Source organism: Pongo pygmaeus, chromosome 10 (assembly GCF_028885625.2).
Source record: "Pongo pygmaeus isolate AG05252 chromosome 10, NHGRI_mPonPyg2-v2.0_pri, whole genome shotgun sequence".
NCBI classification, from domain to species: Eukaryota; Metazoa; Chordata; class Mammalia; order Primates; family Hominidae; genus Pongo; species Pongo pygmaeus.
This window is the reverse complement of record NC_072383.2, coordinates 74,426,226-74,439,706: the sequence shown is the minus strand read 5'-3', so window position 1 is coordinate 74,439,706 and position 13,481 is coordinate 74,426,226. Positions and strand designations below refer to the sequence as shown.

The 13,481-nt window shown below is 35.7% G+C and overlaps 1 protein-coding gene across 9 annotated transcripts in view; it reads left to right on the top strand.

The window, feature by feature from the left end:
* OSBPL8 (oxysterol binding protein like 8) overlaps positions 1-13,481 on the top strand; it is a 214,113-nt gene that overhangs the window by 147,479 nt on the left and 53,153 nt on the right. For all 9 annotated transcript variants that reach the window (XM_054443356.2, XM_054443354.2, XM_054443363.2 and 6 more), the window contains 3 exons: positions 1,925-1,995; positions 9,789-9,866; positions 12,587-12,688. In XM_054443356.2, coding sequence (XP_054299331.1) covers positions 1,925-1,995; positions 9,789-9,866; positions 12,587-12,688 — 251 coding nt within the window. The remainder of the gene's footprint in view (positions 1-1,924; positions 1,996-9,788; positions 9,867-12,586; positions 12,689-13,481) is intronic.

The window sequence follows — 13,481 nt, the reverse complement described above, 5'->3', positions numbered from 1 at the left end:
TAGCCAGATACAGAACAAGTTAAAGTTAAAGGGATATAGACTAGGTGGCATAGGATGTCAAAGCAAGAGAAACGCAATAAAATGGAAGAATAGGGAAAGGGTGTGTTTTAAAATTATTTTTATTGAGGTATAATTTACATGTAATTAAGTGTGCAGCTTTTGAATTTTTAGTTACGTATAGACACGTGTAATCACTTCCCATAGCAGAAGGCTCTCTCACACTCCTCCGAGTCAGTATTTCCTCCAAAAGGTAAACTACTGTTCCAACCTCTAACGCCATAGATTGTTTGTAAATAGAATCATATGGTATGTACTTTTTTTTAATGGGGAGAGTTGGTTTCTCTCACTCAATATTTGTTGTTATTTTTTGTTGCTGTCTAATTTTCCATTGTGTGACCATAGTATAATGTATTCATTAATTTTACTCTTAATAGCCATTTGAAGTGGTTCCAGATTTTGGCTATTATGAATAAAGCTTCTATGAACATTCTTGTGCCTCTCTTGATGGATGTACACACTCATTTCTGTTGGGTATATCTAGGATTAGAATTCCTCCGTGTTGGAATGTGTGTACATTTAACTTTAATAGATACAGTCAAGTAGTTTTTCAAAGTTGTTATGCCACTTTGTGTTCTCACCAGTAGTGAACAGAGTTTCAGTTGCTCCATGTTTTCACCTGTACCTGGATGGTGTTAGTCCTTTTAATTTTAGCCATTCTAATAGGGATGTAGGTTTCTGTCTCATTGTAGGAGTGGGGAGGATAGTTGGAAGAGACCACTACCCCAAATCACTAACTAGTTTCATTTAAAATCCATGTTGCATTTATGAAAGTTTCATTTTTTTTACATTTTATTTTTAGTATTGAGATTGAGTGATCTTTTTTCTTACCAGAGAGGGAAAAAAGATCCCTTTTTTATATCATAAAATTTTCAGTAAAATATCTGGATTGAGAAAATGGAACAGTTTTTTTAGCTGTTACATTAATAAACCAAATACAGAATCAATGGTATTATCCTTGATGTGCTAGAAGTGTTTTTAAAATACTTTAGGCACTGGTACTACTTGACTTTTTTAAAAATGCTGCTTTATGAATGATTATACATATTTTTTAATATAGGCTTTTATTGGACTCTGAACAAATAATTATAGGGAAGAGTTAATAGTACCTGTCCTCAGAAGTAGAAAAACCTCATTAAAATTAAAATGTATACGGCTCCTTTTATACCTGCCACACAAGTCTCAATATAATTGTACCTTTATAATAGTAATTTGTTAATTGGTTTAGGCATAGTGCTATATTAAAGTGTTATATGATTGCAGGAGTATATGCATGTTTGTGCCACTGCACTCTTGTATTTTAGATTCATCCTTTTAGAATAAGAATAGAAAATGATGATAATAAAGGTGAACATTAATTGAATGTATGCTATGTGCAAAAACACTATGCTAAGTGCTTTGTATGTATCTTCATCTAATTCTCACCATACGCACATTATAAGATTTTTAAAAAGTCAGTCCAGATTTATTTCCCCAGTCTTTCATCACCTCGTCTGAAATTGTTTTCCATTTTGACCAGAGGTATGAAAAGTATGTTGGGTTGGTTCCATGAGTTAGAATTCGTTGCTGGAAACCAGCTCACTAGAATAAAAGCTCTGTGAGTGCTGAATTTATGCAAAGTTCTGCAGGAGCAAAGAAGAAATATTTCACGATGTTGGTGGGTTCAGGGAAATACTTCATTGTTTCTAAGCATTAATTCTAAAGGATTATACTAGATATGACCCTTTAGAGATCTTTAATAGTTTAAAGCTGTATCTACAGGCCTCCTGCACTGATTTATATCAAATATAGTCTATACTTGAAAATGAATGACTTATTATACATGTTCAAAAGTAGTAATACTGATATACTGACTATTTTTTTTAAGGTTTTGAAAGAGGGAAGGAAGATATTTCTCAAAATAAAGATGAATCTTCACTTTCTATGTCAAAGAGCAAGGTAAGCATATATAAGCAAATACATGATTATAACATATTCTTAATATTTGAGATGAGGGAACTGACACTGAAACCCTATGAAGCTTTTATGTGATGTTTTTATGTTGATACATCTAAACCATGTAGTGTGTATTAAAAGAGTGAAGTTCCATTGGGGCTAATATAAGTATTGTTGGTTACTTAGAAATACAGCTGATTGGTAACCAGTTTTCCTGCCAGAGTAATACTGTTTCTGGTATCTCTGCTATAGCAGCACTTCTCAGACTTGAGTCTGAGGATTGCATTCAGATATATTCTCAGGGTTTATGGCTTTAAAAAAAAATTCTTAAGTGTTTTGAGTTCATTCAGATGACAATCAAAATACATATATTTTACCAGTTAAAAGCCAGATCTTTGCAGTAGTAATTGCCTACTATTGACAGATATTTTCTTAGAATAAGACATAGTTTATGAATCAGTATTTCTGAAACTGGGATACTTAGACACATTCTTGGGCCCGTTAAGCATTTTTTTTCTTTAAGAAAATTCAGATTTGAGAAACACCATGTGATGCAGTAACCAGTTTCCCTATGGGTTTATAGTTCACTAGATTTTCTATAATTTTTGAAGGGATTCAACTTTTGGCTGTTCTTTCTGATAAGATATAGTAGAAGGGGAGCTTTTATGTTTATGGAATCAAACTTCAATGACTGTAAGATAAACTTTGTAAAGACTGCATTCTCTGTTATTCTTAGCAGTTGGGCTTGCTCTTACAACCCACATTTTTTGTTCCTGTTCTTGAGAGTGGTTGAGAGGATTGCACAGTACGTTTTTATGTATGATTTTACACAAATATTACTCCCACTTTTCATGTATACATTACACAAAAGTTCATCTATCATATTAGTGTAAAGTACTTAGGCTAGAAGTTTAAAAGTACTTTGTATTTATATAACATGTATGAGAAATGCCTGGATCACCAATGGGAGAAAATATTTCTTTCCCCATTGCAAGGTTCATGGCTGAGATTCCCATAACAGAAGAAAGATGAACAAGAGAAAAGCATACACATTTATTTAATATAAGTTCTGTGTGACACAAGAGCTTTCAGAAATGAAGACCCAAAAGAACAGGGAAATCTGTGTATTTTTATGCTTTGGTTTGATGAAGAGCAGACAGTCACAGAAGTACGATTGGACAAAGGTTGGGGGGTATTATATGATGCTAATACACTGAGGGGAATTTAGCAAGGCCTGTTTGTTCAGCTTCTTCTTGGTATCTGTGTATTTGGATTCTTTCTTCTAAGGATAGGTAGAGCACCTGCTTCAGGGGAAGGTCAGAGAATTATATTGTGGCCTGCTTCAGAGCAGAAAGGCAGAAGGTCAGAGAGTGACCTTTCTGCTTTTCAAGTTTTCTCAGTTTCCTTCAGCTTAAAAGAGTCAGTATGCCCCTATATTTTGGGGTAGTGAGTTTTGAGCCCTGTCAGTCATTTTACATGATCTGTATTATTAAAGAAAGTAGGAAATAATTTATCTTAGATCTGCCACAGCTAGAAATACAATGAGATTTATAGAGTTTTTTTTTTTTTAAAAAAAGACCTATTTTCAAGCAATTAATACCAGAATTGGTGAATACATGGTATAATGGTATTCCTACTCAAAAGCCTAAACACCTAAACACAAAGACCTACATACCACAGCTACCTATTTGCCATCTATATTGTACCCTTTAAGGGGGGAGGCCTGAAAAGGAACTTTGCATACCTTAAATGAAGCTGTGTGCCTTAATGGGGGGCGGGGAGGAACCCACAAGCTTTAGAACTATGCTTTGGGTACAGTAACATCTAGTCATATGTGGATCTTTAAATTAATTAAAATTAAATAAAATTAGAAATCCAGCTCCTCAATTATACTAGCCACACCTCAAATGCTCAGTAACCACATATGGCTAGTGGCTGCCACACTGGACAGCTCAGATATAGGACATCTGTCATTTAGAACGTTCTATTGGGCAGCACTGCTTTAAAGTGAAGAGTCAATTTGAATCTTGACTCTCCTATTACCTATAAGTTTTTAGCTGCTAGTTACAATGATATTAATAGCTACTTTACTTTTTTTTTTTTTTTTTTTGAGACGGAGTCTCGCTCTGTCACCCAGGCTGGAGTACAGTGGTGCGATCTCGGCTCACTGCAAGCTCTGCTTCCCGGGTTCACGCCATTTTCCTGCCTCAGCCTCCTGAGTAGCTGGGACTACAGGCGCCCACCACCACAGCTGGCTAATTTTTTTGTATTTTAAGTAGAGATGGGGTTTCACCGTGTTAGCCAGGATGGTCTCGATCTCCTGACCTTGTGATCGGCCTGCCGCGGCCTCCCAGAGTGCTGGGATTACAGGCGTGAGCCACCATGCCCGGCCATTAATAGCTACTTTTTTTTTTTTTTTTTTAAGAGATGAGGGCCTCACTATATTGTGCAAGCTGGATTCGACCTCCTGAGCTCAATCAGTCCTCCCACCTCAGCCTCCCAAGTAGCTGGGACTGCAGGCACATTGCCATCATGCCCAACTTAATAACTACTTTTTGTTGAGAGTTTACTTGGGCCATTTTAACATTCATAACAATACTAGAAGACAGGTATTATTGGCTCCATTTTATGAATGAACAAACTGAGGCTCAGACAAATTAATTCCCCAAGACTCAAAATAGTAAGTCTTAAAACTAGAATTCACAGTGGCTTCAGTTTTCTTTTTTGTTCAAGGGAGGTAAGATCTTCCCTCCCAGACTGTGGTGCAGAAAGTACCTGACAAAGTAGCTGGTTAACAGTAGATAGTTAAGAATTTATTTTCTTATGAATAAAGCATTAGAGTGAATGAATGGGATTCTTAACATAACTATTTGGTATATAAGTAAAATTATACTCATCATATTATTTTCCAAGAGCTGAAACTTACTGATTTTCTCATAATTTAGATTTAATCTTAGTTTATTCTGTTAGCTTAAGATGTCTATAGTTGCTACATTGTCTTTAAATATTTTAACATTCGGCTGGGTGCAGTGTTTCATGCCTATAATCCCAGCACTTGGGGAGGCTGAGATGGGAAGATTGCTTGAGCTCAGGAGTTTAAGACCAGCCTGGACATGACAAGACCCTGTCTCTACAAAAAATACAAAAAAATTAGCCGGGTGTGGTGGCGCATGCCTGTGATCCAGCTACCTGGGGGGCTAAGGCAGGAGGTGCTTGAGCCCAGGAGGTTGACGCTGCTAGTGAGCCGTGTTTGCACCACTGCACTCTGGCCTGAGAAACAGAGTGAGACCTTGTCTCAAATATATAAATTTGTGTATATATATGAGCATGCAACCAACTCTTGTTTTTCAGAACAGTCGTAAAATTTATACATTTATCATTAAACTTCATACTTGTGGAATTCTGAAGATTTTTATTCTTATCTGAGTAATTTTGGAAAACAAGATTTATTATTCCTTTCATGATTAAGTTGTGTAACTGAGGACATCAAACAATTTTAACTTTTCCCAACTTGATGCAAAAAATATGAATGCTCTCATTTTGGTCACAGGATTTTAGGTTAAATGTTATTTCTTAAAATTCATAATTGAGCCTGATTAACACAATGAATTACACCTGCCTCATCCCCAAGACATTATTTAAAAATAAAGGAGCTTGGCACAGTGGCTTATGCCTGTAATCCCAGCATTTTGGGAGGCTGAGGTGGGAGGATTGCCTGACCCCAGGAGTTCGAGACCAGCCTGGGCCACCCAGCGAGACCTTGACTTTACAAATCAAAAAATTAGCCAGACGTGGTGGCATGTTCCTGTGGTCCCAGCTACTCGGGAAGCTAAGGTGGGAGGATCACTTGAGCCCAGGAGTTGGAGGCTGCAGTGAGCTGTGATCACACCACTGCACTCCAGACTGGGTGACAGAGTGAGACCCGTCTCAAAAAATAAAATAAGGCAGTTCCTCTTTCTCATGCACCTTTTCCTAGGCTTTTTCATTGTATGAATGAGTGAATTGGAAAAGTCGGTTAATCAGATTATCACAAAGTAGCATTTTAAAATGAATTTTTAATTATCCATCTCAACAAAAGGAATTATAACATAACTAATGTGTCTAGTGGGATAAAAGGAATTCTGTTAAAAGGATAAGGAGTTTTTGAGCTCACATCTCTTTAAGTTGATTTTTCAACCATTTAACTATTTGCCTTGTAGGTTTGCTAAATCATCTATTACTTGCTTTAAAATATACATTTTATAGTTAACAGACCTTTCTAAACCAAAATGTCTGATGTTATCACAATAACATCATTATCCTTGTCGTTCCTTGTATCTGTAGCATTTTGTAATTTTCAAAGCAAATTGCAAAGTATTTTCATAAATAAATGCCCCATTATTTAAATCTCTAAAGGTCAGATTTTTGATAGCACCTGCAATCTGAGATACAGTCATAAACCTGAAACAATATATTACCAAGTACTAAGTTAAACACTTTAAGTATCATTTAACCCTCAAAGCAACCCTATAAATTAGTAGTAGTATCTTCATTTTACAGATGAAGAAACTAAGACTGACAGATGAAATTAACGTCTCAAAGTCACAGAGCCTATAAGGGGACAGCAGTTAAAGGGGAAAAGAAAGAAGAAAAAGAGAAGGAAAGAAGTAAAAATATATAACATGCTAAGCATTCTAATGCCATTTAACAAAGAGGCAAGCAGTAATATACATTAAACCTGCTTATCTTGATGGTCATCATTAAGAGAGTGGTCAATAAAGTTTATGAAGGAAGGGAAACTTAGTTTAGTAAAATATCCCCAACAAAAAAATCATTTACATTTTTGGCATTTGAAAGGTGTTTTGATTCAGAAAACTGAGGTAGTAATTTAGAAAAGACTGTGGAACTTGGTCATTCGTTTTTGTATTACAGAACTAGACTACATGTTATGGCAGAGATTCCTTGAGATATGTGAGTTAAAGATTCCATGAGGTCGGTTTACCAAGCCCGTGTGACACCCTTCTGGCCTGCTGGTCCCCGATGTACAGTAATCTTTTAGGAATAACCACGCTAGAGCTTATCATATAGAATTGTTAGGGAAACAAATTTGATTTTTTTTAAGACAAGGTCTCACTTCGTCATCTGGGCTGGAGTGCAGTGGTGCAACCACTGCTCACTGCAGCCTCAAACTCCTAGGCTCGGGTGATTCTCCTGCCTCAACCTCCCGAATAGCTGGGACTACAGGGACATGCCACTGTGCCCAGCTAATTTTTATATTTTTCATAGAGACGGTGTCTCACCATGTTGCCCAGGCTGGTTTTGAACTCCTGGGCTCAAGCAATCCTCCCGCCTTAGCCTCCCAAAGTGCTGGGATTACCAGCATGAGTCACCACGCCCGGCCACAGATTTCTCCTTGTTCATAAAGATAGATCTTAACTTTAAGATACCATATGAACAGTTTTAAAAGATAAGAAATTAATATAGTGAGATAACTAAGAACATGAAGCTGGGAATTAGACTAGGGTACAAATCCCAGCTCATCCACTTTGTAGCTTTGTGACTTTGGAAAAATATTAATCTGTTAGTTTTAGTGTCCTCATTAGTAAAAGAGGGATACAACTACTATCTCCTAAGTTTGCTTTGAGTATATAAATATTTAATACATACAGTTGATCCTCGAACAACATGGAAGTTAGGGGCACTGACACTGCCCTCCCCTGTGCATATAAAAATCTGCATATAACTTTTGACTCCCTAAAAACTTAACTACTGTAATTGTGTACTGTTGACCAGAAGCCTTACTGATAACATAGTCAATTAACACATATTTTGTATATGTATTATATACTGTATTCTTACAATAAAGTAAGCTAGAGGAAAGAATATGTTATTTAAAAAATCATAAGAGAAAGTATATTTACTATTTATTAAGTGGAAGTGGATCATCAGAAAGGTCTATCTTTGTTATCTTCACATTGAGTAGGCTGACGAGGGAGAGTTAGTCTTGCTGTCTCAGGTGGCAGAGGCAGAAGAGGCGGAGGAGGTGGTAGGGGAAGCAAGAAAGGCAGGTACACTCAGTGTAACTTCCGTAGAAAAAAAATCTGCCTATAAGTGGACCTACGCAGTTCAAACTTGTGTTGTTCAAGAGTTAACTGTACTTGGTAAATAGTAAACAACCATGAATGTTCATTAACTTTTAAGCTAATGCTATTAGTATTTTTTATTTAACAGTTTCTAAAAAGTACACTACTATGAACATTGTCCTATTAAGTTGTGGGAAGTAGAATCTCCTAATAATTTTAAGCCATCATATTCCTCTGACAATAGCCATGCCGTTTTGTGTTCCCAGGGCCAAGGAGAAGACAGAAACCTGTTTGGCTTGAGGAATGTTATGAAATTGTTTTGGTATCACAATATATGCCATCATCATTGGAGTAATTAATGTGATGTTTCAACTCCAGTTCTTAAAGGAGTAACTTTCCCAAAAGTTTAACTAGGTTGATTTCTACATTGAGAATTGTTTGCATTTCCCTTCTGGTTCAGCCAGTTAATACCATCACCTTAATAGCCCATCTTTCATACCAAGTAGCAGAAGTGTTTTTAGGAGAGATGAGAGAAATGAGCTGCAAGTACCTATTTTATTTTCATTTTATTAATTCATTAGATATTTACTAAGTTCATTCTTTTCTTCGGGTGATACATACTGGGTATCATTGACAAATAAATGTGTTATCTGTTCTTATTAATCTAAAAATTGAGGGAGTTGTATACAAATGTGTGTATCCTTGATGATGTCTAGTGATATTATGCACATCTGGCCGCTCAACATTTGAAAGCCACCATTTGGATCAAGTTCTGTATACTTTCTTGGCACTGCTTAGGAGTACTGCTAAGAACTTTAGTGCCTTTTCCTATGTCTAACAATAGTTAAAAATAAAACTTCTGGACATTGAAGGAGTATGTTTAATTTTGTTTTTCCAAAATAAATAGAGCTTTTAACTTTTGTACTTTTCTACTCTGGTAAACCTGTGTGGTCTCTTTAAACAAGCATTGCATTAGGAAACCTGGGTTCTGATCTCAGCAATGTTAATGATTGTTAGTTTGGAAAATCAACCTTCCTGAGCCTCCCTTTCATGATATGTAAAATGGAGATAAAACAATCTGTTGTGCCTATTTTTCAAGATTCTTGTGAAGATTAAATAAAAATGTGAAGTGTAAACTGAAAGTCTGGAAAGAAATTTAAGACATGAATAATTTAGTGAGGAAATCCTACTCACTCCATAGGTAGGAAGTAATAGATCCTAGAAATATTGGTGTTTACACACTGTACAAATTAGAGTGGCTTAATACTAGTTTCTAGAGGTGTTTGTATTTCTTCCTATTGAAGGAGGAGTAGAAGTGGGGCAATATGTGCGTCAGCTTTTTAGAATTTGTGTCTTTTTGTTTGTTTTTAGAATATTTCAGCCGTTAAAAGATAACATTGCTTTGGCTACTTTTGTTCTAAAAATAACTAAATAATTATATATGTTCTTAGAAATACTCTTAAAAAAATAGAATGTAAAATCTACAGATGATCTTATTTAACTTCACATTGTAGGTTTGTATACTGATTAGTTTTAACTTTTTTATATTTATGGATTTAACATGGATTCATTTTTAAAGACATATAGGGAAAAATTCTATTTGAAAATTGACATTGGATTAAATCATACCAATAAATGAGAAAAACGTCACATAGTTTTAACATTAATTTTTGTGCGAAGTGTAGAAAATCTGAAGGATTTAATTATTTCTCTTCTGTTTCTGTATGATTTCAGTCTGAATCTAAACTTTATAATGGCTCAGAGAAGGACAGTTCAACTTCAAGCAAACTCACAAAAAAAGAATCTCTTAAGGTTAGTTTCCAGTTGTTTCTGAAAGGTAATTTACATTGTGCTTTGCATGTGTGTTTGGAAGTAGACTAATAAGATAAATATATATGTGTGTTCCTAAAGAAAGAAAAAACATCCAGTGGTACAGGCAGGCAGGCACACATAGAAAATGTTAATATTTGTATGGTACAGTGTGGTCAACTGATAAGACTGATTGATGACTGTCACAGAGCAGACTGCTTCAGGCCTCAAATGGCAACTGCAGAGGCTGAGGACGTGTTATCTCTACACAGCTGTATCCAAACTAGGTATATTATCACTATGTTGTGGAACTCCTAATGGGAACTCTGGCACCCATTGAAATTAGAGATTGCTAACTCCTGGGTCATGGCCTGAACTTGACCTGCATAATGTTTTAAAATTTTGACCCAACAGTTAATTAAAAGTCCAGATTTCCAATTTCTCTGAGAAATATGTAGCACTGGGCTTACCTTCCTGAGTGGCCATAGAATCTGGAGCTTAAGAAACACATGCTTTCCAACTGGCTCTGGTTCCTGACTAGTCTATTTTACCATTTGTGTTCCATGCCTGGTCCTATATATATTTGTATTTGCATCCCATATTAAATCAGATAGATTAATAAAGACCAAAATCTAAAGTTTTGGGGGTATAGAATTATTAAAATTGTATTATGTCTAGTCTGTTTATCATTAAATGCAACTTTTCTGGTGGAAGATTTTGTTAGTTTTTAAAAATGTAGTCACTAATAGTTTATCATCACTCTTCTCCCTTCCAAATTATAACAACAAAGCAACAATAAGACCTCATTAGTCCACTGCTGATTCCCCAAATTATCAGAATTAACTTATGAAGTTGAAACTTTGATATTTTGGATAAATTAATTTTATAGTTATGGTTTCTTAATTATTTATAACTTACGTATTAGTATTGGGAAAGAGAGCAAAACTTCCAATTGCAAACAGTTGTGGCATTCTTTGTTATCTGAAAAAATAGGTAACAGAGAAGGTTTCTATCAGTAAGAGAATATATTAATAAATATTATAGAAGCAGTATAGGCCAGTGGTTAAAAGAATAGCTTTGGGAGCTAGTCTGCCCCTGTTTGAATCCTGACTCTACAATTTACTAAATGTGTGATTCTGAGCAGGTTACTGTCTCTGCCTCAGTTTTCTTGTCTGTAAAATAAGGATAATAATACTTCTACTTCACAAGGTTGTTGTGAGGATTAAACGAGGTAATGACAATACAAGTAAAGTGCTTAGAACTGTGGCTGGTTCACAGAATGCCCTCAGGGTTAGCGCTCTTATTATTTTAATTTGCAGTAGGAATCCTATGTAACATTTAAAATAATGAGAATGATACAGACATGAATACTCTTCAAAAAGTGTTTATTGGGGGAACTTTTTGCATGCTAAACACAAAATCTACATATTTCTATAGGTTGTTACTTAGAAAAGGTCTGAAAAGACAGTGTTTTCCAGAAGGTTAACAGTCATCAATTCAGAGGATTGGAATAGGATGGGGGTATAATAAAAATGGCTTCTAGCCTTATGTTTGAAATTTTTATTGTGAGGCTGTGTTAATGCATTGTGTAATTAAAAAGAGGTAAAATTGGCCAGGTGTGGTGGCTCACGCCTGTAATCCTAGCACTTTGAGAGACGGGCGGATCACTTGAGGCCAGGAGTTCAAGACCATTCTGGCCAACATAGTGAAACCCCATCTCTACAAAAAATACAAAACTTAGCCAGGCATGGTGGCATATGCCTGTAATCCCAGCTGCTTGGGAGGCTGAGGCACAAGAATTGCTTTAACCCACGAGGCGGAGGTTGTAGTGAGCTGAGATTCTGCCACTGCACTCCAGCCTGGGTTACAGAGTGAGACTGTCTCAAAAAAAAAAAAAAAAAAAAAATTATTTAAAAGATATGTAGAACTGGACTAGTGATCAGAAAAACTAGATTCTAACCTTAGTTGTCTAAGACTAACTCCTGCTCAAAAAAAAAAAAAAAACAACAGCATTTTTATTGTAAGATTCTGGAATTCTAAAGCGGTTTAGACTTTTATACTCCCACCATTATAGTATGAAATTCTAAACCTCTTTAGAATACTAGATTAGGATAAAAGACAGTGTGGTGATTCCACAAAGACCTAAAGACAGAACTACCATTTGACCTAGCAATCCCATTACTGGGTATATACCCTAGGGAATGTAATCATTCTGTTATAAAGACACATGCATGTGTATGTTCATTGCAGCACTGTTCACAATAGCAAAGACATGGAATCAACCTAAATGCCCATCAATGAGAGACTGGATAAAGAAAACGTGGTACACCATGGAATACTATGTAGCCATAATAAAGAATGACATCATGTCTTTTACAGAGACATGGATGGAGCTGGAGGGCATTATCCTTAGCAAACTAACTCAGAAACCAATACTGCATGTTCTCACTTAGAAGTGGAAGCAAAATGATGAGAACACATGGACACACAGAGGGACACAACACACACTGGAGCCTTTCAGAGGGTGAGGGTGGGAGGAGGGAGAGGATCAGGAAAAGTAACTAATGGGTACTAGGCTTAATACCTGAATGATAAAATATGTACAACAAACTCCCATGACACAGGTTTACCTATATAACAAACCTGCATTTGTACCCCTGAACTTAAAATAAATTGCTCATTTCTGTTGAGTTTTTAGCTTTTCTATTATTTCTATAAAATAGGTACAAAAGAAAAATTACCGAGAAGAAAAGAAAAGAGCCACAAAGGAGCTGCTCAGTACAATCACAGATCCTTCTGTTATTGTTATGGCTGATTGGTTAAAGGTCAGTGTGTTTTGAATCATGAATTCAGATTGCTGGATGTTTACCTACTGGAATGGAAAAGCCTGGAGTATACCTAAAGCCTAAAAGACAAAAACAACTCCTAAAATGATTGTTTTTCACTGGCAAAGAAACTATTATTGTATTCCCGGAGGTTCTGTGTTCCCATCTTAATGAAGAGAAGGAATCTTAATGTCTTTCTTAACAATAGCATCAATTACATACAGTATAGCAGTTTTTTTAAAAAAGCTTTTTGGTTTGTGTGATATGTTGTCTAATACAATATGCTGTAAAAAATACGTTGCTTGCTATTCCAATTATTGTTAAATATTACCATATACTTGGTATATTATTGAAAAGATGAGACAAACTTAATATAAAAGCTATTTTAAAATAATCAGTTGGATACATAATATATTTTTAAAAAATGAAAATTGTTAATTATCAGACAGGCACACATTGCTGTTTCCAGACCCTGTTCTTTTGGCCTCTGGTTATTTTTATTTCCTTTTCTTTCATCCTGGTCACTCTATCCTCTTTCTCATTCTTATCTGAAAGACAGCTGTAGGAATCCTAACTTTAAGAGTGATCTCCTAGGACTCTGACTCACAGAAAATTTTAGTACTTGGCATGTACCTGAGAATCACCCCAACCCTGAAAGCTTTCCACTTTTGCCAAGACTTACTAAGGCCTCTGACCTCATAATCCTTATGAAATCTGTCATAGGACTCCCCTCACTAACATGATAGTTTCCCTGACAATTCAGTTAACTAATTCTAGGGTTTTCGATCTTGTG